Here is a 24,853-nt window from a genome sequence, read left to right as displayed (position 1 = left end):
CAAGACCACTGTGTCAATATATACAGTATCTCTGCTGTGGACCGGTTGAAGGAAGTAAGGCAGAATCATGAGCTCATCTGAATGAATGGGTTTATGGCTGACCACTCACTCCATCTAGTGGCCAGGCCACCTCATTAAGAACCAAGCATACACTCGCAGGAGCCTGCAAGATAGACGTGAGGACATACAGACGGTAATGAGATTATAGGTGAGGGAGATAGATGGGATAGCATATTTCGTCTGTCAATCAGCCAGTGCATGTATACTGAAACTCCCATAGTCGTGTTTTCTAAAATACTGTAGGTCTCCCGAGTGGAGCAGCGGTCTAAGGCACTGCATCTCAGTGCTACAGGCGTCACTACAGACCCTGGTTCGATTCCAGGCTGAATCACAATTGGGAGTCCCATAGGGCGGTACACAATTGGCTCAGCATGGTTAGGGTTTGGCCGGGGTAGGGCGTCATTGTAAATAAGAATTTGTTCTTAACCAACTTGCCTAGTTAAATGTTTTCTAACATCCAACACCTCATTAACATACCTTTCTGTCCTCTTTTCTCTCAGAATTCTCGTAACTTCCAGGACTTTGACTGCCAGGTGAGTGTCTCCAGTTCTATAAGAAACGGATGCTGTTTTGTACTGATCTATTTCAGTGATGTGATTCAGGCCAGGAGAGCTTTGAAAGGGCTCTCCTCTCAATTCCTGTTAATTGAGCCAAACAGAGGGAAAGTGTTCTGCTCAGGTAACAAGTGGTGGTTTGGGGACATAGCCTCATTCTGATTCTCCTGCTACTGCATTTAGTTTGCAGTAGCATGGCTTTAACTGGAGTTCCTTTCTCACAATGAAGAGTCTGCAGGTGGAATGGTGATGCAGAGTTTGTGGTAGTATATGTTTAAACACAGATCTTGGATCAGATTCCCCTACCTCCAATCCTAACAATCACCATGAGAGGGGGGGGGGGGACATCTGACCCTGTATCACTGGCTAAGGGCAGCATCTATCTACTGATGCTAATTTCACAAGCCAAGTGGTGGAAAACATGTTGCTTGTGAGACTGGCTCAGCTTGTTTATTTGTTGATGTGTACGAGGCAAACGACAAACAGCAGCATTAGTAGTGACCTTTGGGTCACCCTCCCACTGGCCTTAAGCTCAGAGCTATGCCCCCGCTCCCCAGCTCCTGTGCGGTGTGTGAGTCTGCTGATGGGGGAGTTGAGGCCGAGCCATGGAGAGCGCGGGACAGCCTGGCGTTCATAGTGGGCTTCCAGCCATGCAAGGCTCAGTGGGGTGTACTACAAATCACGTTTGAGGAATTAGTGAGGTTACTTTGGTCAACTATTAGTTCATCTCGGGTTAACCGGTACCACAAAAGTGGCTCTCCTTTTAGCCAGGTACATTTCTATGGCAACGTATCCTTCAGAATTAATCTGCTCTGTGTAACTCCATGTATCTTTAGTCCGGGAGTTGAGGACCAATTAAATCAGATTCCCTCCCTCTCGCAAAGATTGTGCCTCCATCCCCTTGGACAAGCCACGGGCGATATGAACATGCAGTTACAAGCCTAGCTCGAGCAGGCTCAAGTAAGGGGCGGGTGCATGATCAATATCTACCTTTTGTAATGTGGATATTGCCTGAGGTGGAATGTGAAGTTCACTGAAGCTGGCTAGCTTTATAAAAGCCTGAGTAGATCTAGCTTGCTTCGTACTATTGACGGCTTGGTTGTTTAGCAACAAAATCGATGCATGTGCAACTATGGGGAAAAACAGATGGGGTTGGCTTTGTTGACAACATGTGAACTATATTTTGTCTCCAATGTTTATTGAAAATATAAATCCATTTGCACAGTGAGCACTTGTTGTCTCTCAAATACATTGTTACAGTTGTTGGTTAGCTCGCTATAACAGATGTTTGTCAAAACACCTCAAAATAAGACATGGTTTCAAGAACAAGATGAAACGAACTGAAACTAGCCACTTACTGTTCCCCCACATGGCAGTTTCTTGTCATTCTTGCTCGCTATTTGGTCATCCAGAAAAACAACAACAACACGCTGACTTCTGCACCATGGAAGCATGCACATCGTTTTCATGACGTTGTCAGCTAACCCATCTATACCATTCTGGTTAAACTGTGATAGACTTAGGGTTCATCATGGGGTGGTTGTGGTTACGGGAGCCATTTTGGTTCTGGAGTTGTATCTGTCAGTTGCTCTGGTATGGTTCTCTATTCATGTACAATTGAACAAGTGACGTTTTATTCCATGATTAAGGTTTTATTTTGATGCTTTGAACTTCCAGATTCTGGTGTGTTAAGTTGTTGTAAGGCCCTGTTCTGTGGACAAACCTTTTATGGAATAATACTGAGTCGTGACTCGTTAAACCACACCAGCCTGAGGCCCTGAGGATCACGACAACAGCCAATGAATGCCTTTCGTTCTCCATTACACAGCGAATCACTGCTTCACTGCCATGTAACACTGAGTGGGAAGAAGAAGAAGAGGAGGAGTGGTTTCTGTCATATTGTGTGATGTCTAAACACATTTCAAACACCCAAATAGAACTGCCAGACAGGATAATTATTAGTGATGGGGGGGATCGATACAGTTACATATCGGGATATTATTTTTTTAACAATGTCTTGTTTTGACCTGCGTTAGTTGGCTGTATTTTCACCAAAACGCCAGTATTTTTCCTTCCTAGCTTGTGCTCCTTCTTCTTTTTAAATAGGGAGACAATTTGTTTTCAGTACTTTAATGTCCATGACTGATCAGACATCTGGTCAATGTTTGGAATATTGAATTCCAGTCAAATCATAGTGTCAAATAGCGATACATAAAGAATTCATTTCATTGCAATACATATCGTATCGGCACCTAAATATCATGATAATGTCGTACCAAGAGGTCCCTGGTAATTTCCAGCCTTAGTTATTATTAACATACATACATACATACATACTGTACATACATACATACTGTACATACATACATACATACATACATACATACATACATACATACATACATACATACATACATACAGTGGGGAGATCAAGTATTTGATACACTGATGATTTTGCAGGTTTTCCATTTTACAAAGCATGTAGAGGTCTGTAATTCGACTGTGAGAGATGGAATCTAAAATAAAAATCCAGAAAATCACATTGTTTGATTTTTAAGTTATTAATTTGCATTTTATTGCATGACATAAGTATTTGATCACCAACCAACCATTAAGAATTCAGGCTCTCACAGACCTGTTAGTTTTTCTTTAAGAAGCCCTCCTGTTCTCCACTCATTACCTGTATTAACTGCACCTGTTTGAACTCGTTACCTGTATGAAAGACACCTGTCCACACACTCAATCAAACAGACTCCAACCTCTCCACAATGGCCAAGACCAGAGAGCTGTGTAAGGACATCAGGGATAAAATTGTAGACCTGCACAAGGCTGGGATGGGCTACAGGACAATAGGCACGCAGCTTGGTGAGAAGGCAACAACTGTTGGTGCAATTTTTAGAAATGGAAGAAGTTCAAGATGACGGTCAATCACCCTCAGTCTCGTGCTCCATGCAAGATCTCACCTCGTGGGGCATCAATGATCATGAGGAAGGTAAGGGATCAGCCCGGAACTACACGGCAGGACCTGGTCAATGACCTGAAGAGAGCTGGGACCACAGTCTCAAAGAAAACCATTAGTAACACACTACGCCGTCATGGATTAAAATCCTGCAGCGCACGCAAGGTCCCCCTGCTCAAGCCAGTGCATGTCCAGGCCCGTCTGAAGTTTGCCAATGACCATCTGGATGATCCAGAGGAGGAATGGGAGAAGGTCATGTAGTCTGATGAGACAAAAATAGAGCTTTTTGGTCAAAACCACTCGCCGTGTTTGGAGGAAGAAGAAGGATGAGTACAACACCATCCCAACCGTGAAGCATGGAGGTGGAAACATCATTCTTTGGGGATGCTTTTCTGCAAAGGGGACAGGACAACTGCACCGTATTAAGGGTAGGATGGATGGGGCCATGTATCGCGAGATCTTGGCCAACAACCTCCTTCCCTCAGTAAGAGCATTGAAGATGGGTCGTGGCTGGGTCTTCCAGCATGACAACAACCCGAAACACACAGCCAGGGCAACTAAGGAGTGGCTCCGTAAGAAGCATCTCACGGTTCTGGAGTGGCCTAGCCAGTCCCAATGGAACCCAATGGAAAATCTTTGGAGGGAGCTGAAAGTCCGTATTGCCCAGCGACAGCCCCGAAATCTGAAGGATCTGGAGAAGGTCTGTATGGAGGAGTGGGCCAAAATCCCTGCTGCAGTGTGCGCAAACCTGATCAAGAACTACAGGAAACGTATCATCTCTGTAATTGCAAACAAAGGTTTCTGTACCAAATATTAAGTTCTGCTTTTCTGATGTATCAAATACTTATGTCACGAAATAAAATGCAAATTAATAACTTAAAAATCATACAATGTGATTTTCTGGATTTTTTATTTAGATTCCGTCTCTCACAGTTTAAGTGTACCTATGATAAAAAATTACAGACCTCTACATACTTTGTCAGTAGGAAAACCTGCAAAATCGGCAGTGTATCAAATACTTGTTCTCCCCACTGTACGTACGTACGTGCATGCATACATACATACATACATACATACATACATACATACATACATACATACATACATACATACAGATGATGGTTGGCTTTTCAACTGTTTGGATGCTGCCTCTCAGGCTGTAAAGGGTTAACTAACACTGGCTCTCTCAGCCTCCTGCAGTCTTGCGTATTCCCTGCATCACCTCCTGGTGCATTCGGAAAGTATTCCGACCCCTTGACTTTTTCCACGTTTTGTTACGTTACAGCCTTATTCTAAAAAAAAAAATTATGTATCATCAATCAACACACAATACCCCATAATGACAAATCGAAAACAGATTTTTTGACATTTTTGCAAATGTATAAAAAAAATATTCAAAACAAATCCTTTCATTGCCTAAGTATTCAGACCCTTTGCTATGAGACTCAAAATTGAGCTCGGGTGCATCCTGTTTCCATTGATCACCCTTGAGATGTTTCTACAACTTGATTGTAGTCCACCTGTGGTAAATTCAACTGATGATTGGACATGATTTGGAAAGGTACACACCTGTCTATATAAGGTTCCACAGTTGACAGCGCATGTCAGAGTAAAAAACAAGCCATGAGGTCAAAAGGAATTGTCCGTAGAGCTCCGAGACGACAGGGTTGTGTCGACGCACAGAAATGGGGAAGTGTACCAAAAATATCTGCAGCATTGAAGGTCCCCAAGAACACAGTGGCCTCCATCATTCTTAAATGGGAGAAGTTTGGAACCACCAAGAATCTTCCTAGAACTGGCCGCCAGACCAAACTGAGCAATTGGGGTAGAAGGGTCTTTGACAGGGAGGTGACCAAGAACCCAATGATCACTCTGACAGAGCTCCAGAGTTCCTCTGTGGAGAAGGACAACCATCTCTGCAGCAATCTACTAATCAGGCTTTTATTATAGAGTGGCCAGATGGAAGCCATTTCTCAGTAAAAGGCACATGACACCCCACTTGACGTTTGCCAAAAGGCACATAAAGGACTCTCAGACCATGAGAAACAAGATTCTCTGGTCTGATGAAACCAAGATGGAACTCTTTGGCCTGAATGCCAGCATCATTTTTGGAGGAAACCTTGCACCATCCCTACGGTGAAGCATGGTGGTGGCAGCATCATGCTGTGGGGATGTTTTTCAGTGGCAGGGACTGGGTAGCTAGTCAGGATCAAGGAAAAGTTTAACAGCGCAAAGTACAGAGGTCTTTGATGAAATCCTGCTCCAGTGCACCTTAGACTGGGGTGAAGGTTCACCTTCCAACAGGACAATAACCCTAAGCACACAGCCAAGACAATGCAGGAGTGGCTCAACTAGGGCCCGGACTTGAACCCGATCGAGCATCTCTGAAGAGACCCCAAATATCTGTGCAGCGATGTTCCCCATCCAACCTGACAGAGCTTGAGAGTATCTGCAGAGAAGAATGGGAGAAACTCCCCAAATACAGGTGTGCCAAGATTGTAGCGTCATACCCAAGAAGACTTGAGTCTGTAATCGCTGCCAAAGGTGCTTAAACAAAGTACTGATTAAAGGGTCTGAATACTTATGTAAATGTGATATTCCCCCCCCCCAATTTAATACATTTTAGTATAAGGCTGTAACGTAACAAAATGTGAAAGTCAAGGGGTCTGAATACTTTCCAAATGCACCGTATCTACTGCAGGTAGGTGCATGCTCTCCTTCTCCAGGTGGTCCTGTCTCCTTCTCCAGGTGGTCCTGTCTGTGCACCCATCCACCCTTCATGCATATACATAGGCCTTGTCACTCACACACACACACATTCAGACATACAGTATTGTCCTCACTTTTGCCACATCCAACAGACAACCCGCAGTGCTTACATCTAGCCAGCGTCATTTTTACAGAAGCTCCCATTAGTCGGTCCACTGCTGTGACGTCATCACCCTGTGTGTGTGTGTGTGTGTGTGTGTGTGTGTGTGTGTGTGTGTGTGTGTGTGTGTGTGTGTGTGTGTATGCACCAATTTGTAAGTCGCTCTGGATAAGAGCGTCTGCTAAATGACTTAAATGTAAATGTAAAATGTGTGTGTGTGATGGAGGAGACTGGGCCGAAGGGATGCTGCCCATGTCTTACATCACAGGGAGGCATCCACTAGCTGTGTCACCCTCCCTCCCTTCACACATGTACATTTACACTGTTGCGGGAATTCGGAAACAAAATGATGGAGCTAGAAATGTCTATGCTTTCAAAATGGAAACGTGTGAAGTGTTTCTAAAGGAGTGCAGTCCCAGGAGACCTGCTCTGGCAGCTGCAGTAATACGAAGGCGCGAGTAATGGGATGCTTAGCTCTGTTACAACATCACAATTTAGTTCTCCTTGCAAAGATAATGGTGTAGGCCTAATTCATTTCAGATGTATTGTTCTCCTATGTACAGTAAATATACTGTGCAAAAATAGAAAAGCAACGTGACAACTTCTTCATTTTTTTTACTGCGTTACAGTTCATAGAAGGAAATCAGTCAATTGAAAAGAATGCATTAGGCCCTAATCTATGGATTTCACATGACTGAAAATACTGATACGCATCTGCTGGTCACATATAACCTTTTTTTAAGGTAGGATCTTAGATCAGACAACCAGTCAGTATCTGGTGTGACCACCATTTGCCTCATGCAGCGTGACACATCTCCTCTGCATAGAGTTGATCCAGCTGTTGATTGTGACCTTTGGAATGTTGTCCCACTCTTCTTCAATGGCTGTGCGAAGTTGCTGGATATAGGCGGGAACTGGAACACGCTTTCGTACATGTGTTCCAGCTGTCGTACACCTCAATGGGTGACATGTCTGGTGGGTATGCAGACCATGGTAGAACTGGGACATTTCCAACTTCCAGGAATTGTGTACAGAAAGCGTTGTGACATGGGGCTGTGCATTATCATGTTGAAACATGAGGTGTTGGCGGCAGATGAATGGCGCGACAATGGGCCTCAGGATCTTGTCACGGTATCTCTGTGCATTCAAATTGCCGTCGATAAAATGCAATTGTATTTGTTGTCCTTAGCTTATGCCATAACCCCACTGCCACAACGTTGACATCAGCAAACCACTTGCTCGGACAACACCATACACGTGGCCTGCGGTTGTCAGGCCGGTTGGACGTACTACCAAATTCTCTAAAATTACATTGGAAAGGGGGGATACCAAGTCAGTTGTACAAATGAATTCCTTCAATTGAAATGTGACTTCTGCATTTAACCCAACCCCTCTGAATCAGAGAGGTGCCGGGAGCTGTCTTAATCAACATCCACGGCACCTGGAGAACAGTGCCTTGCTCAGGGGCAGAACGACAGATTTTTACCTTGTCAGCTCGGGGATTTGATCCAGCAACCTTTTGATTACTGGCCCAACGCTCTAACCACTAACCACCTGCCACCCCTCACAAGCAGATTTTAGAGTGGCCTTTTATTCTCCCAACACAAGGTGCACCTGTGTAATGATCATACTGTTTAATCAGCTTCTTGATATGCCAAACGTGTCAGGTGGTTGGATTATCTTGGCAAAGGAGGAATGCTCACTAACAGGGATGTAAACAAATGTGTGCATAAAACCTTGGAGAAATAAGCTTTTTGTGCATATGGAACATTTCTGGGATATTTTATTTCAGCTCATGAAACATGGGACAAACAATTTACGTTGCATTTATTTTTCTTCAGTGTAGACTAGAATGAATGTAAAGAACCTGACAATAACTTCAGCTTGACCTTGGTCTCCTCCAGGAAATGCACTGTCCTCTCTCTTCCCCTTCAGTGGGTGAAATGTCTTGGTATAGCATCAAACTGGGATTGCAAGTCATTGCTGTGGCCCCCTGTGTTTTAGCCCAGGAGATGGCGCTGTAAGCCTGTCTGATGGTACGGAGCAGATCTTTAGCGTGATGTGCCAGTACACAGTGTTGGGTAGGTTTACTTTCTAAATTGTAATCAGTTACTAGTTACCTGCCCAAAATTGTAATCAGTTCTTTTGGGATTACCCAAACTCAGTAACATAATTCGATTATATTCAGTTACTTTTAGATGACTTTCCCCTTAAGAAGCATTAGAAGAAGACAAAAATATATATATTTACCAATTGAACAACATCTATTGCAGAATAAATCAATGTTAAAGTTTACATAGCTGGCCATATTAAATGTTACATTTTACTTTATGGGTTGGTTATGTAGACTTCTTCTAACCTATCACTTTCTACTACATATAATAATACGATTCAATTAGACTGGTTTTTATTATCAAGATATATCAGAATTCCAGTCATTCCAATAAATGTTATACCCCTTGATCTTCAAGAATAGGACTTGGAAATATGGGAGTATAGATTAACCAACATTTTTTCCTGAGCATATCCCCAAAACTAAGGGTTTATTAGCCAGCCCTACTCTGTTGTTTATGATTTTGTTGTCATGGAGGACTGATTGGGCTCATTGATTGGAGTATAAAATAAATGCTGCGCTCATGGAATGGCATGCTTTGAGCACTACTGAAAAGGGCTATTTACATGTGAAAAATGAATGCCATATGCTGCATTTGCTATAGGCCTATTGTTGACCTTTTTGTTGTTGACACTGTGATATCTTGATAATATGCAGCTGTTTAAAGGGCAAATCCACAGATGAAACAAAAACAAAACGGTTGCCACGCCTCTGTTTTGGTACAAACCTGAGAGATGGGCCTCACTCAATAGACCGAGCTATAGATGGAAGGACTGACCATCCATGATATCAACATTATTATTTTAACCATGTTATGAGGCTAAACAGTGTTTGTTTACATTTACAATGTTTACAAACAGGAGAAAAATCAAGTTTATATTTTAGGATCTCATGGAGTGTGACAGTTGAACTGAGCTCATGAGGCATAAGTTACATTCTTCAAGAATCAATGGATATACATTTATAAATCCCAAAATGGATTGTAGCAACTACAGATTGCCCATTTAAGTCAATCAAAAGTGTGCGAGTCTGAGCTTGTGTCCATTAGGCCTATGGATTATAGATTTTTTTTTACCCAGATTAATTAGATTGAGCAATAAAAGCCCCACTTTTCTCTCTTTATCCATATCACCGTGGACCACACCACTGCTGTCATCCTGACCTCCAAGAGTTTATTCAAGTTGAATCATCTTTGGATCCCGACAGCAGTCACACCATTGGAAGACATAGCTTGAACTGTAGCCTACAAAAGCCTATTTTTGCTCTTTTCCCTCAATCCATCAAACACATTTGGTGTGTCATCATCGTGGTCTCTGACTTGTGGTCAGACTTGCTCAGGTGGAACAAACTTAAACTTGCGCCTTTTTTTCAATGCTGATTTGAATGTCATTGAGAAAACAGAGAAGTGTCAAAGATTTTGTTTTCGTAAACAACCCTTCTGAATTTAAAAGTGATCCTCAATAATCATCTAGTTTTTCAAAGGTATCTGTAATCTGATTACAATATTCTAGCTGGTAATGGATTACAGTTACCGTTTTTATTTATGATTAGTTACTCCCCAACCCTGCATGTACAATACAGAAGGCTTGCCTATGTTATATATATATATATATATATATATATTTAAAGGCTTATATTAAAATGAAATTCAGATGTTGGTAAATGTAGTTGTGGTGAAAACAGTGCCGACGAAATAAATCAGTGTCCCCTGTGACTATCCCTGTCCTCTACTTTCTCCTCTGAGTGTCCGACCATCTGTCTGTCTCCTTGGAGGGGGTGGTTGGTGCTGAGACGACAGTGTCTGTATTGACTCACAGGGAGGGAGAGGTGGCAGTATGACTGTCACTCTCACTGTGGTGCCTGAGAGACTTCAAAACAGTCGCGCCGAGTCTCCGTGATTGCATTCTAAAACACTGTGGAATTGGACAAAAGCAGACCGTAGTAAGAAATGTATGCCTGAATAAAAATGGTGGTGTTTATCAGTAAAAAAGACGTGTGCATCGCTGCTGTGTGCCTGTGTGCATGAGAAAGCAGATATTGATATCCGAGTGGGGTAATTTATTCCAGAGATGCACGCATCATCATCACCATCATCATCATTAGACCGGTCAACGTGTGTTTGTACAGTATATATATGTATGTATGTGGCACCCCCCTGTGGGGCAGTAGTGGGAATCATTCATGTAGAGACGCGAGGCAGTGCGTTCCACCCAGCTCGCCTGGCGCTCCCTGTAGGTAGGTGGAGTTCACACTGTAGGACCAATAGAACACACAGTGAGTGTGCTGCTCCGCCCACTCGACACATTCTATGTACGTTCCATTGGTCCCCTGGTGGAAACTCCGCCCACCGGGCCAGCTGCTTCCTGCAGGTAATAGAGAAGAGAACATGACAAATCAACAGGTTATCAAGCTCAATAAGTAAACACATACTGTTCACACACACAGTAGTGATATAGAGCAACGTGGATTGTTATTACAGTGTAACAGCCATTTTGTTAATCTCTCTTAGACACAAGGTGCTCATTTGCAGCCCATCACAGTGACGGTGCATTGGATTACCTTGGGGTCACAGCAGGTCGCATGATTGCAGGGTCGTTAGTGAATAAAATCAATATACTGAATGTCTTAGTTACTGGAAAATCTGCTGTTACAAAACCATATTGGTGCATTGGAAGACTGAGCTCATATTGATATTCAATGCAGACCTTCTTCCCTCACTGTCTAGTCTGACACTCTGCGACTAGAAGAATGGATTTCATCATCATGTATTAGCCTGGTTGCTCATTGATGACAGGTGTAGTGTTTAATCCAATTCCAGCCCATAAACTGACATCTCAAGGTGATGCTCTGATAATTCAGCAGGATCAGACAGTGACTTTAGAGCGCAGCTGCTGAGCTGATGCAGAATACACTGGAAGGAAGGGGTCAGTAGTCAATGTCAGCATCCCTTCCCTTTTTCAGCACCCCTCTATCTCTCTCTGTGACGTCAGAGTGCTGCATGTCTCCACCCCAGCACCCTCTCCACTCCCCATCCATCCCCCGCCCCCTTTCCTCTGTTCTCTAGCCCAACCCCTTTCTACCCACCTGACCTGCTGAAATCCAATTAGAATTACCGGGACAAAGCCTTGGCCGCACAGACGCGCTGTGCTTGCCAAGCACAAACTGCAGTCTCACTCTCTCCTTCTCCCACTCTCTTTTCCTCTCTCTTCCCTCCTCTCTGTCCCTCTGCATCTTTTCCATCCCTCTCTTTCAAAATATTCACTCTTTCTCTCACTCCTTTTTGTCTTTGTCTGTCTTTTGCTCTCTCCCTTCCCTCTTGCTGGTCTAACTTGTGCAGCGAGTCTATCTCCTCTCTTTCTCTCTCTCTCTCTCTTGCTCTCTCTCTCTCCACCCTGCGCTGCCTCCCTCTCTCCCTCCCTCCTAGCAGCACACAGTCCTCTCCTGCGTGGGAAACATGTCAGCCATTCTGGACCTGGACCAGATCGCATGCTCTGGGAATGCAGTGGTGAGTGGTCTAACTGACACACCTCGCTGGGTTTAGATTCAGGGTGCTGAGCCCCTGGCTCTCTGGGAGGGGCTGGACCGGGCAGGACTCCCTGGCTGGTTGGCAGCACACCTGCCTGTCTGCCTAACTGCCTCCCCAGACAGACGGCTAAGCAGCTGAGACGTTTCAGTGTGCAGAGAGGCATTTGCGTGGGCGGACGTTTGTCTGCAGGAGAACACTAGATTTGTCTTGTTTGCGTGCACTTACTGTTGAGATTGTGTGTGTATTTGTTTGCGGGGAAGTGCGTGTTTGTGTGTGTGTGTGTGTGTGTGTGTGTGTGTGTGTGTGTGTGTGTGTGTGTGTGTGTGTGTGTGTGTGTGTGTGTTGTCAACATAGACTTATGAATGTGTTCTTGTGTGTTGGTACATTTTAATGTGATGGCATGAAATATGCATGTGTATAACTGTTCAGGAGTCTCAGCATACAGCATGGTAGGCGGGAGGGTAGGCGGGAGGGTATGCGTATGTACCTGTCTGTGTGTGCACGTCTCTGGATGTACTGCATTTCTGTGTCTGTGTTTGCCAGATCGTGAAGAGAAAATAGCTGTTTTTTCTGTACATATCAGTGGTGACCGAGACCAGCTAGACAGGCCTTGTGATCCATGTGTGTGAACTGCAACAGTCTGACAGGGACCAGGAACTGATCTTTCACCCACATAACAACGACAGATTTGTTGAAGTCTGAAAGATATCACACGAGGACCTTTTACCGGCTAAATGTTTTTTTCAGCCCCAAGACATAGACAGGTGTGTGTGTGTGTGTGTGTGTGTGTGTGTGTGTGTGTGTGTGTGTGTGTGTGTGTGTGTGTGTGTGTGTGTGTGTGTGTGTGTGTGTGTGTGTGTGTGTGTGTGTGTGTGTGTGTATCCTCTCCTCCCTCACCCTCTCTATCGTCTCCTCCTCCTCCCTCACCCTCTCTATCGTCTCCTCCTCCTCCCTCACCCTCTCTATCGTCTCCTCCTCCTCCCTCACCCTCTCTATCGTCTCCTCCTCCTCCCTCACCCTCTCTATCGTCTCCTCCTCCTCCCTCACCTTCTCTATCGTCTCCTCCTCCTCCCTCACCCTCTCTATACTCTCCTCCTCCTCCCTCACCCTCTCTATACTCTCCTCCTCCTCCCTCACCCTCTCTATCCTCTCCTCCTCCTCCCTCACCCTCTCTATCCTCTCCTCCTCCTCCCTCCTCCTCCCTCACCCTCTCTCCTCCTCCTCCCTTATCCTCTCCTCCTGTCCTCCTCCTCCCTCACCCTCTCTATCCTCTCCTCCTCCTCCCTCACCCTCTCTATCCTCTCCTCCCTCACCCTCTCTATCCTCTCATTGTTCTCTCTTTTCCTTCTCTGTGTGACTTTGTTTCCATCTTTGGCAGATTCCTCTGGGTGTCTCTGCAGGGCACCTCTATGTCCTTAGCCCTCCATTTGTTATAGATCATTATCAGCCGTCTTTGACGATACACAAATCCAAACCCCACATTAACATTCTCCTCCACATTCTATGAATTTTGTCTAAACCCCCATTAAAGAAGCATAGTTTCACTTTGGTAAAGGATAAAAGGGGTGCAGCCATTGCAGTGCTCACTCCTCTTCCCCCTCCCTCATCAGGCCAGCAGCCCCGCCCCAGTTCTGTTTGCGTCTGAGGCTCAACTGCGGTGTGTGTGCGTGTGCGCGTGTGTGTGTGTGTAAAGAGAGAAAGATGAAGGAAAACAGACCGCATGCATGGCTTACTCCTACATCAATACAACCCAAAGACAAGGCTCTAAGCTAGATGACTGGATCTGGGGCCTTGTTCAGATCATGGTGTTTATGATAAACCATTTTCTTCCTCTATGCCAAGAAAGCCACTCCCTTATGTTTGTTTTTCATCAATGGGTCTCGTCTCCTCTGTCACCCTTTTATCGATCTTTAATCGCTCTTTCATGCTCAACTTATCTTCTCTCTTCTGTTCTATCATTCTGCCTCTTCTTCTTCTCACTCCATCAGCAGCCTCAGATTGTGTGTGTGTGTTTGCTCCATTTATTTGAACATTCACTTTTATCTCACTCACGGTGTCCTTGTTGCTGTCCTTCTCTCAACCTGAAACACTCTCCTTTTGCAGCAACACAGAAGGGAGTGTTTCATTGTTAATAACAACGGGTCGTGCAGCAACACAGAAGGGAGTGTTTCATTGTTAATAACAACGGGTCGTGCAGCAACACAGAAGGGAGTGTTTCATTGTTAATAACAATGGGTCGTGCAGCAACACAGAAGGGAGTGTTTCATTGTTAATAACAACGGGTCGTGCAGCAACACAGAAGGGAGTGTTTCATTGTTAATAACAACAGATTGTGCAGCAACACAGAAGGGAGTGTTTCATTGTTAATAACAACCGATCGTGCAGCAACACAGAAGGGAGTGTTTCATTGTTAATAACAACAGATTGTGCAGCAACACAGAAGGGAGTGTTTCATTGTTAATAACAACGGGTCGTGCAGCAACACAGAAGGGAGTGTTTCATTGTTAATAACAACCGATCGTGCAGCAACACAGAAGGGAGTGTTTCGTTGTTAATAACAACAGGTCGTGCAGCAACACAGAAGGGAGTGTTTCATTGTTAATAACAACAGATTGTGCAGCAACACAGAAGGGAGTGTTTCATTGTTAATAACAACCGATCGTGCAGCAACACAGAAGGGAGTGTTTCATTGTTAATAACAACAGATTGTGCAGCAACACAGAAGGGAGTGTTTCATTGTTAATAACAACTGGTCGTGCAGCAACACAGAAGGGAGTGTTTCATTGTTAATAGCAACAGGTCATGCAGCAACACAGAAGGGAGTGTTTCGTTGTTAATAACAACAGGTCGTGCAGCAACACAGAAGGGAGTGTTTCATTGTTAATAACAATGGGTCGTGCAGCAACACAGAAGGGAGTGTTTCATTGTTAATAACAACAGATTGTGCAGCAACACAGAAGGGAGTGTTTCATTGTTAATAACAACCGATCGTGCAGCAACACAGAAGGGAGTGTTTCATTGTTAATAACAACAGGTCGTGCAGCAACACAGAAGGGAGTGTTTCATTGTTAATAACAACCGATCGTGCAGCAACACAGAAGGGAGTGTTTCATTGTTAATAGCAACAGATCGTGCAGCAACACAGAAGGGAGTGTTTCATTGTTAATAGCAACAGGTCGTGCAGCAACACAGAAGGGAGTGTTTCATTGTTAATAACAACAGGTCGTGCTGCCTTCATCCTTTGACCATCGTGTCATTTCTGTGAGTTTCAAATACGTTCTTTGAATGCAGAGCGGTTTAAAGGGTCCTCTTCGTTTTCATAATACTTTGATATGGACAGCATATAATACTAAAGACAGTAACCTGAGGAAAAGCCTTTTCCACTGATCTCTGTTGCGTGTCGCCATGTTTCTGTTCTGTGTTTGTCTTTGTCTCCACTCTGGGCGCCTGGCTGTTGATTAATGAATGTACCTGCCTCCGTGCATTTACATGAAGTCTTAATCTGACTATAGTGAATTTTAAAGCATTGAAAATGGCTGGTATGTTTGGTTGAGATCTTAGACGGGGATACTGCTGCCCTGCCCTTGACCGGTAGGTTGAACCTCCACTTCCTCCAGAGGAACTTTGAATTCCACCATTCTCATTTCTTAAATGTTCAAATGGTTCCTGCTGCAGTGTTCCCAGCCCTGCCTCTGAGCAGAGGAGGCTCCTTTCGCTCTCTCTTAATTATTGCATGACCAGTGCGCCTTGAGACTAGGCAAGCTCTGTGACCACCACAACCTCATGCTCCTATACACACTCACTCACACTCATACAGTAACATGCTCAGATACCCAGTCCCAAGTCATGCCGTCCTTGTATGGTGTGTGACGTCAGCAGATACTGCTGTCACAAATTTAGAGAGGTACAGGATCGGTCTTTAGAAAGTGTGGAGGCACCCCAGGGAATGACGCTGTTATTTCCTTGGTGTATTGCATCACTTCCTGTTTCAAGTCATGATATGTGATGAAGCTCAGAAAGATGGCAGTTTATTGCTGTCATATTTTTGGGCCTAATTTGCCCTGGTCAACCAGATTATTATCTGACTCGGTTACACTGAAAACCTTAATGCACAGACTTGGAATCCTAAAAAAATCATTCAGCATTTTATAGATGGCTCTAGTCTCTGTCTCTGTGTAATTTTAGGGTTCAGTCTCTTGTTAAGAAAGGAAGCTATTTAGTGCAGAGAGAGGCATGGAGAAAAATGAAGGCAGTTTGAGTCTGAATTTGAATAAAAGTCCTCCCTTCAGTGGCAGCTTTCAATGGAGGCGATGACTCTGGATTTTTGCACAGTAATACTTTGGGGTGGAGTGCATTTTTAAAATCTCCAAGAGAACCATCTGATCCTCTGCCCAGTGCACACACTCTGCTCCTCCTCGTCCCATCGGAGGGCTCTGGAAAGGAGACTGGAAGATGTATAGTCTGTATGCATTCAATCATAAGGACTCACTCAGTATTGGATTGTCAATTTGTTTGTCTTTTTATGTCATTCTCATATCTGAGGAATGATGTAGTAAGCTGTAATTAGGATATGAATCCATAAATGTCCACATCCAACCCACTCCAGATCCCCCTACACAGACCCTGGGGCACTTGGTGTAGATTGAAAAAGATTAGATAAGAAAAAAACAATACGGTGAAAATGTCCTCGACCTCAAGGGCCTAGGAGTCCGTTTGGAATTGGGCATATGTCGGTCTGGCCCCTCCCTATGTCGGTGGCTCCCTCACTACCTCCGTACTGTTCAGATCTGTCTACCAACGCCTTGACCTGTCTGTTTTCCTCTCTGATTGGCTGCAGGAGCATGATATTGAGACTCAGCATGGCGTGCTCCATGTGACCATGAGGGGCGTTCCCAAGGGCAACCGGCCAGTAATCCTCACCTACCATGACATCGGCCTCAATCGTGAGTGTGCAGATTAACCGTAACACTATTATCTAAGACAGTGTGTTTATAAACATGTAACATATCTTCTATAAGTATTACTTGTAAGTTTATGCCATGGATTTGTGTTTCATGTATGATAGGTTTGTGCCATTCTTGTGTATCTTATTTCTAGGTTTACTTAAGCAATAAGGCACGTGGGGGTGTGGTATATGGCCAATATACCACGGCTAAGAGCTGTTCTTAGGCATGACGCATCAGGGAATGCCTGAACACAGCCCTTAGCCGTGGTATATTGGCAAATATCACAAACCCCAGAGGTGCCTTATTGCTATTATAAACTGGTTACCAACGTAATTAAAGATGTAAATGTTTTGTCGTACCCATGGTATATGGTCTGATGTACCACGGCTATCAGCCAATCAGCATTCAGGGCTCGAACCACCCAGTTTGTAATTCTTCATATCTAATGAATGGGTTTGCATTACTATCCTTTTGGTCCCCTCTCTGTGCAGATAAGTCATGCTTCAACACGCTGTTTAACTTTGAGGACATGCAAGAGATCACGCAGCACTTTGCTGTGGTCCACGTGGACGCCCCCGGACAGCAGGAGGCGGCAGCACCCTTCCCCACCGGGTACCAGTACCCGACCATGGACGAACTGTCTGAGATGCTGCCCTCGGTTATGACTCAGCTCAAGTGAGTGATATGGACATTGATCACTTGGCTTGTTCAGGTTGTGATGGATAAACCAGTGGAAGTTGGTGTTGCTGAGTGTGATGTATTTCCTGATGTCCACAGGGTGAACAGTGTGATTGGGATTGGCGTGGGAGCAGGAGCCTACATCCTATCCCGGTTTGCAGTAAGTCTACTTAACACTTGACAACAGCTCTCTCATCCAATGTCTATTCTCGTTTTCCCGAAATCACCTGTCTCTCTCAGTTAATCTCTGTGTGGACTATTACAGCTTCCTCTACAGTCTGAACACCCAACTCACACAGCAGCGTTTCACCAGTCCTCTTGTCTATTATAAACCGTGCCATTCTGAGGGGGGGGTGAATCACCTTGCTATTCACTCGCCATCTCTCTTGTGTTCTTTTTCTTTCTGGGCTCAATGCCTGGATTATTTTAGCTCTGCTGCATTCTCTGAGTGAGTGAGTGAGTGAGTGAGTGAGTGAGTGAGTGAGTGAGTGAGTAATATTTATATATATATATATATATGTCTGTCTGGAGGATTTAGGAATCAGTGTTTGAAGTTTCTCTGGGGCTCTGCTCAACATTTATTTTCAAATTCCACCAATTAGGGGTTGGAGTGAAATGGAAAAAAGGTAGCTAGATTGGTAACAACTGTCGTTGCATTTGATGTTAACATGTAGTTTCGGGTAACCAGCATCTCAGCCGCCTCTGTTGATACATCTGGCCTTTCTTGAAAATGACAAATGTTTGTAGCATTCTGAATGCATTTTAACGCCAATCACCACATCTCCCTGAGATGTTCATCATCATCTTCATTCCTTTCTTACTATACTAAGTATGAAGACTGGAATGATGCTGTGCTGCTTCACCTCGTGTTGGGGGGCTGATATGTTGTTCCTCTCGCCTGCAGCTGAACAACCCTACTCTGGTAGAGGGCCTGGTTCTGATCAACGTGGATCCGTGTGCCGAGGGATGGATCGACTGGGCTGCCTCCAAGGTCAGTAGTCCTCAAACCAATCACCCGTATTTACAGACCAAGACATAGATCATTTGATCTCCTAGAAGTGACCATATTACCGTCACACCGGCAGTCATGAGTCATGACGACAGTAAAATTCCATGTGACCGTTTAAAAAATATATATATACATTTATTTAATCTTTATTTAACTAGGCAAGTCAGTTAAGAATAAATTATTATTTTACAATGACTGCCTACCCCGGCCAAACCCTCCCCTAACCCGGACGACACTGGGCCAATTGTGCGCCACCCGATGGGACTCCCGAGCTGGGACTCCCGAGCCAGTTGTGATACAGCCGGGGATCGAACCAGGGTCTTTAGTGACGCTTCTAGCACTGAGATGCAGTGCCTTAGACCGCAGTGCCACTCGAGAGCCCCCCAGTTCTCTCGATATAATCTCCTTTTATGCACTGTGGACATGTTTTGGTAGTACCCAACTCGCTAACGACCATCAGGTTGAAAATCACATCAGCCACTTATCATCAAAACAGTATCATGATTTTAAAACTCACCTTACTGATCAATTTGAAGAAAGAAGTTCAACGGCAGGTTGAAACTAAGTGGAAAACATGGTTGTTGTGCATGTTGTTTCAAAGCCTTATGCAACTAAATTGACAGTGCTTTCTAAGGTGATTCCTTCAAATAGTAAAGCTTATGCATACTCATAGGCTAATGAGCCCAAGCCTGAAAAAATAAATAAACGTAATAAAAATGATGATTGTGCCATTATACAATACATAGCGTATCACATATTACCCATGGCAGAAAAACATAAATGCTCTAGCCTCTACTCCAAAATTAAACAAATTTGAGTAATCGCCTTTGAGTGTAGACTGTATTATTATTCATGCTGGATGGACTGGTTACCTTATGCTATGCTCCAAAATTTCTATACACTAGTCTGGGAGAGAACGTATAGCCCTAGTCAATCCTGTTGGTTCGTTGATTTGTGCAGGGCGGCTAACAGTTAGTCTACAATTATAGTGAATTTGTATTTGATTTTGAATAGCCTAGTAATAGGGATTTATTTTTTCATAATTTTTTTGGGTGAAATATGTTTCGTTGCGAAAACATGTTATTGTTGATTTTCCATAACAGATTTCACTTGGTTTCTGAAATTAAGCACTTGGGAGGTGCAGGAACAGGGTTGGAGAGCCCATGGCATTCAGAGTTTAGGCGGAATATCACCTGTCGCGCAGTGAGAGCATTCTTCTCAACCAGTAGTTGATGCGTGGAGTGAAATAAGTATATTTGTTTCTCAGCTGCTCATATTAAGCACAGCTCCGCTATAAAATAGAAGGAGACTATCCGGAATCATTGAAAACAGACCTCCGGGAAAGCGCACGGCCTTCATTCGCTATTCGAGTGCATACAGATTACACATTTTTTGATGGGTGAAAATATGATCACTTGATGGGAGAACAGCTGTGCAGCCTGAGGCAAGGAACAGAGAGCAAGCTTTCTCAAATCATCAATAGCCTATAGTCGCATCATACAGCCCATACATGTTTTGATTTCTAAGACATTCTAAGGTTTGTATATCATTCACAACTAAAGTTGCCACATAGCTCTAAAGCTTAGCATATAGGGCCTGTTTCAAATGATCACTTTTGCGCTCAACGAAGCAACTTCGGTCTAGAATGGGAAAAATATCCTTTCTATTTAAGTTAAATTATATACTTCTTACTATAAAATCATACAAATATATGATTTGGCATCAAATCAAATCAAATACACATATTTAGCAGGGTGGAGCAAAATGCTTGTATTCCTAGCTCTAACAGTGCAGTAGTATCTAAAAATGCACAACAATACACACAAATCTAAAGTAAAAGAATGAAATTAAGAAATGTTTAAATATTAGGACGAGCAATGTCAGAGTGGCATGGACTAAAATACAGTAGAATAGAATACAGTATATACATATGAAATTAGTAAAGCAGTATGTAAAAATGATTAAAGTGACTAGTGTTCCATTATTAAAGTAACCAGTGATTCCATGTCTACGTATATGGAGCAGCAGCCTCTAAGGTGCAGAGTTCAGTAACCGGGTGATAGCCAGCGAGTGATGGCTATTTAACAGTCTGATGGCCTTGAGATAGAAGCTGTTTTCCAGTCTCTCTGTCCCAGCTTTGATGCACCTGTACTGACCTTGCCTTCTGGATGGTAGTGGGGTGAACAGGCAGTGGCTCGGGTGGTTGTTGTCCTTGATGATCTTTTTGGCCTTCCTGTGACTTCGGGTGCTGAAGGTGTCCTGGAGGGCAGACAGTTTGCCCCCGGTGGTGCATTGTGCAGACTGCACCACCCTCTGGAGAGTCCTGCGGTTGCAGGGCACAGCCTGACAGGATGCTCTCAATTGTGCATCTGTAAATGTCTGTGAGGGTCTTAGTGGGCAAGCCAAATTTCTTCATCCTACTGAGGTTTGAAGAGGCGCTGTTGCGCCTTCTTCACCACACTGTCTGTGTGGGTGGACCATTTCAGATTGTCAGTAATTTGTAATTATATTTTATTTTTTACCTTTATTTAACCAGGCAAGTCTTAAGAACAAATTCTTATTTTCAATGACTGCTTAGGAACAGTGGGTTAACTGCCTTGCAACCTTCCGGTTACTAGTCCAATGCTCTAACCACTAGGCTACCCTGCCGCCCCAGAAAATGTGTATGCCGAGGAACTTGAAGCTTTTCACCTTCTCCACTGCTGTCCCATCGATGTGCATAGGAGCGTGCTTCATTTTGTTGACATTATTGGAGAGGTTATTTTCCTGGGACCACGTCGCCAGGGCCCTCACCTCATCACTGTAGGCTGCCTCGTCATTGTTGGTAATCAGGCCTACTACTGTTGTGTCAACTGCAAACGTATGATTGAGTTGGAGGCCTGCGTTGCCTCGCACTCATGGGTGAACCTGGAGTCCAGGAGGGGGTTGAGCACGCACCCTTGTGGGGCCCCAGTGTTGAGGATCAACGAAGTGGAGATGTTTTTTCCTACCTTCATCATCTGGGGGGTGGCCCGTCAGAAAGTCCAGGACCCAATTGCACAGGGCGGGGTTGAGACCCAGGGCCTCAAGCTTAATGATGAGCTTGGAGGGTACTATGGTGTTGAAGGCTGAGCTGTATTCAATGAACAGCATTCTTACATTGGTATTCCTCTTGTACAGATGGAATTGGCCAATGTGCAGTGCGATGGCGATTGCATTGTCTCTGGGTCTATTGGGGCAGTATGCAATTTGAAGTGGCTCTAGGGTGTCAGGTAAGGTAGAGCTGATATGATCCTTAACTAGCCTCTGAAAGCACTTCATGATGACAAGTGAGTGCTACCTTTGCTTTCTTGGGTACAGTAACAAAGTTAAATCAAATCAAACTTTAGTTGTCACCTGCGCCAAATACAACAGGTAGACCTTACTGTGAAATGCTTACTTACAAGCCCTTAACCAACAGTGCAGTTCAAGAAAGAGTTAAGAAAATATTTACCAAATAAACTAAAGTTAAAAATTATTAAAAGTAACGCAATAACAATAACGAGGCTATATACAGGGGGTACCGGTACCGAGTCAATGTGCGGGGGTACAGGTTAGTCGAGGTAATTTGTACATGTAGGTAGGGGTGAAGTGACTATGCATAGATAACAAACAGCGAGTAGCAGCAGTGTAAAAAACAAATGGGGGGGGTCAATTTTATTAATTGTTCAGCAGTCATATGGCTTGGGGGTAGAAGCTGTTAAGGAGCCTTTTGGTCCCACACTTGCCGTGCGGTGGCAGAGAGAACAGTCTATGACTTGGGTGACTGGATCTTTAACAATTTTTTGACACCGCCTAGTATATAGGTCCCGGATGTCAGGAAGCTTGGCCCCAGTGATGTACGTGGCTGTACCCACTACCCTCTGTAGTGCCTTACGGTCAGATGCTGAGCAGTTGCCATACCAGGCAATGACGCAACCGGCCAGGATGCTCTCAATGGTGCAGCTGTAGAACATTTTGAGGATCAGGGGACACATGCCAAATCTTTTCAGTCTCCTGAGGGGGGAAAGGTGTTATTGTGCCCTCTTCACAACTGTCTTGGTATGTTTGGACCATGATAGTTTGTTGGTGATGTGGACACAAAGGAACTTGAAACTCGACCCGCTCCACTACAGCCCCGTCGATGTTAAAGCCTATTCGGTCCGCCTTTTCCTGTAGTCCACAATCAGCTCCTTTGTCTTACTCACATTGAGGGAGAGGTTGTTGTCCTGGCACCACACTGCCAGGTCTCTGACCTCCTCCCTATAAGCTGTCTCATCATTGTCGGTGATCATACCTACCACTGTTGTGTCGTCAGAAAACTTAATGATGGTGTTGGAGCCATGCAGTCGTGGGTGAACAGGTAGTACAGGTAGTACATGCTAAATGTTTATGTTAATTAACGGTTAATTACCGTGAGACCGGCAGACTTTTTTTGCATGACAATAACCGTCTGACAAAATGTCTTGACTGCCACAGTCCTAGCTATGTATTACTTAGACCATGTCCTGTTTTTTCTCTCTTCAGCTCTCTGGATGGACCAGTAACATCGTGGACACAGTGATGGCTCACCACTTCAGCACTGTGAGTATGATGGGTTGGCATCTGCCCATCTTTGAGTTCCGTTCACCTTTGATAATATTCAAAAGACTAACCTGGTTTGAAACATTTTTATATAAAAGTGATCGAAGATGACGTCATGATACCATCCACACACATAGCCATGCTGATGCCTTGTGTGTTCCTCTAGGATGAGCTAACAGACAACCAAGAGCTGATCCAGACCTACCGCCTTCACATCGCCCAGGACATCAATCAGGACAACCTGGCCCTCTTCTGTGCCTCCTACAACGGGTACGCTAGGCAGGAGTGGAGATCCACTCCTGCCCAAGGTACTCGCTGACTTTACTACTGACTTACTAAGTGTGGCTTTAACCTTTTTTTCTCTTTTTTTTTTCAATGACAGTCGTCGGGATCTGGAAATCGAGAGGCCAGTCATTGGTCTGAATGAGGAGACAGTGAACACACTGACGTGAGTTTGACAGTTTGCACTGACGTGTTTTCAACAGTATGCTCAAGCGGACCTGTTGTAACTCACAGTGCTTATGGAAACTACTCTCTTCCCCTCCAGGTGCCCTTCTCTGTTGGTGGTTGGAGACACATCTCCTGCAGTGGAGGCAGTGGTGAGTTAGTTAAAGGTGGTTGTTGTTTAGCTTCTGACTATGGATCGTTCGCTTCTACATGCTTGTGTGTATATATATAATAGGATGATGGAACTAAATGTTGAAAATCAGTTCCTTTATGTGATTAAGTTTTGTCCACTAACACTCTTTAACCTTGTTTCAGGTGGAGTGCAATTCCAGGTTAAATCCAACGAAGACTACACTGTTTAAGGTGAGGTGAAGCAGGACATCCTGTGTGTGTCATGCATAAAAATGTGATGCTAAGCTATTGCATGTGTAGTGACTCAAAGGTTCTCTCTCTCTCTGTAGATGGCTGATTGTGGAGGCTTGCCTCAGGTTGTGCAGGTGAGGTTTGAGCTTCTGAAATGCTGTTATTATATCCTTGTGTGTGTTTTTTTATGTCATTTTTTATTTACATTGATGACTAACTTACTGTCGTCTCCTCAATAGCCTGGGAAACTGGCAGAGGCCTTCAAGTACTTTGTTCAGGGTATGGGTTATAGTAAGTACACAACTCTTACTTTTCTTTATAAATGTGTGATCTCAATAACCATTCCTTTCTAGCATACTTAAAAAATAAATAATGTCTCTGGCCACTTGTCTCTGGCCACTGGTAACTGTTTGCTTACCTTGGAATTTGACTCTTGAGTATTGATTATCCACTAACAAGCTGTTGTACGTCTTTGTGGTTAACATATGTGTTCTGAACGGATTTCCTGTTGACGTGAGCAAAATTGTTGCTGAAATGAGTATTGTTTTCATCACGGTTTCCCATGAGCCTTTGCCAGACCCCCTCCTGGGTTTGGAGTGCAGCCAGTTGTGTCTGAAAGGACCCTCTTTTTGTCACACTGGTCACGGAGGAGGCCGCTCCTCACGCCTCACAGCTAACGTCATTTCCTCTTTCATCTTTGCAGTGTTGACTAGCCTCAGTTCTTAGTAGGTGAGAAACAGTGCTTGTA

General features: G+C 44.2%; 1 protein-coding gene across 3 annotated transcripts in view; it reads left to right on the top strand.

Moving 5' to 3' along the window:
• The window catches only part of LOC118400116 (protein NDRG3-like), a 62,162-nt gene that overhangs the window by 33,952 nt on the left and 3,357 nt on the right, over nucleotides 1-24,853 (top strand). For 2 of the 3 annotated variants that reach the window (XM_035796606.2, XM_035796605.2), the window contains exons 3-14: nucleotides 561-593; nucleotides 16,919-17,024; nucleotides 17,519-17,702; nucleotides 17,805-17,865; nucleotides 18,610-18,696; nucleotides 23,239-23,295; nucleotides 23,462-23,565; nucleotides 23,678-23,743; nucleotides 23,843-23,894; nucleotides 24,058-24,105; nucleotides 24,204-24,239; nucleotides 24,345-24,396. In XM_035796606.2, coding sequence (XP_035652499.1) covers nucleotides 561-593; nucleotides 16,919-17,024; nucleotides 17,519-17,702; nucleotides 17,805-17,865; nucleotides 18,610-18,696; nucleotides 23,239-23,295; nucleotides 23,462-23,565; nucleotides 23,678-23,743; nucleotides 23,843-23,894; nucleotides 24,058-24,105; nucleotides 24,204-24,239; nucleotides 24,345-24,396 — 886 coding nt within the window. Of the gene's footprint in view, nucleotides 1-560; nucleotides 594-11,695; nucleotides 12,061-16,918; nucleotides 17,025-17,518; nucleotides 17,703-17,804; nucleotides 17,866-18,609; nucleotides 18,697-23,238; nucleotides 23,296-23,461; nucleotides 23,566-23,677; nucleotides 23,744-23,842; nucleotides 23,895-24,057; nucleotides 24,106-24,203; nucleotides 24,240-24,344; nucleotides 24,397-24,853 lie in introns of those variants that run through there. The other variant, XM_035796607.2, reaches the window with a different exon arrangement.

Source organism: Oncorhynchus keta, chromosome 21 (assembly GCF_023373465.1).
Source record: "Oncorhynchus keta strain PuntledgeMale-10-30-2019 chromosome 21, Oket_V2, whole genome shotgun sequence".
Lineage (NCBI taxonomy): Eukaryota > Metazoa > Chordata > Actinopteri > Salmoniformes > Salmonidae > Oncorhynchus > Oncorhynchus keta.
This window is presented reverse-complemented; position numbering and strand designations above follow the sequence as displayed.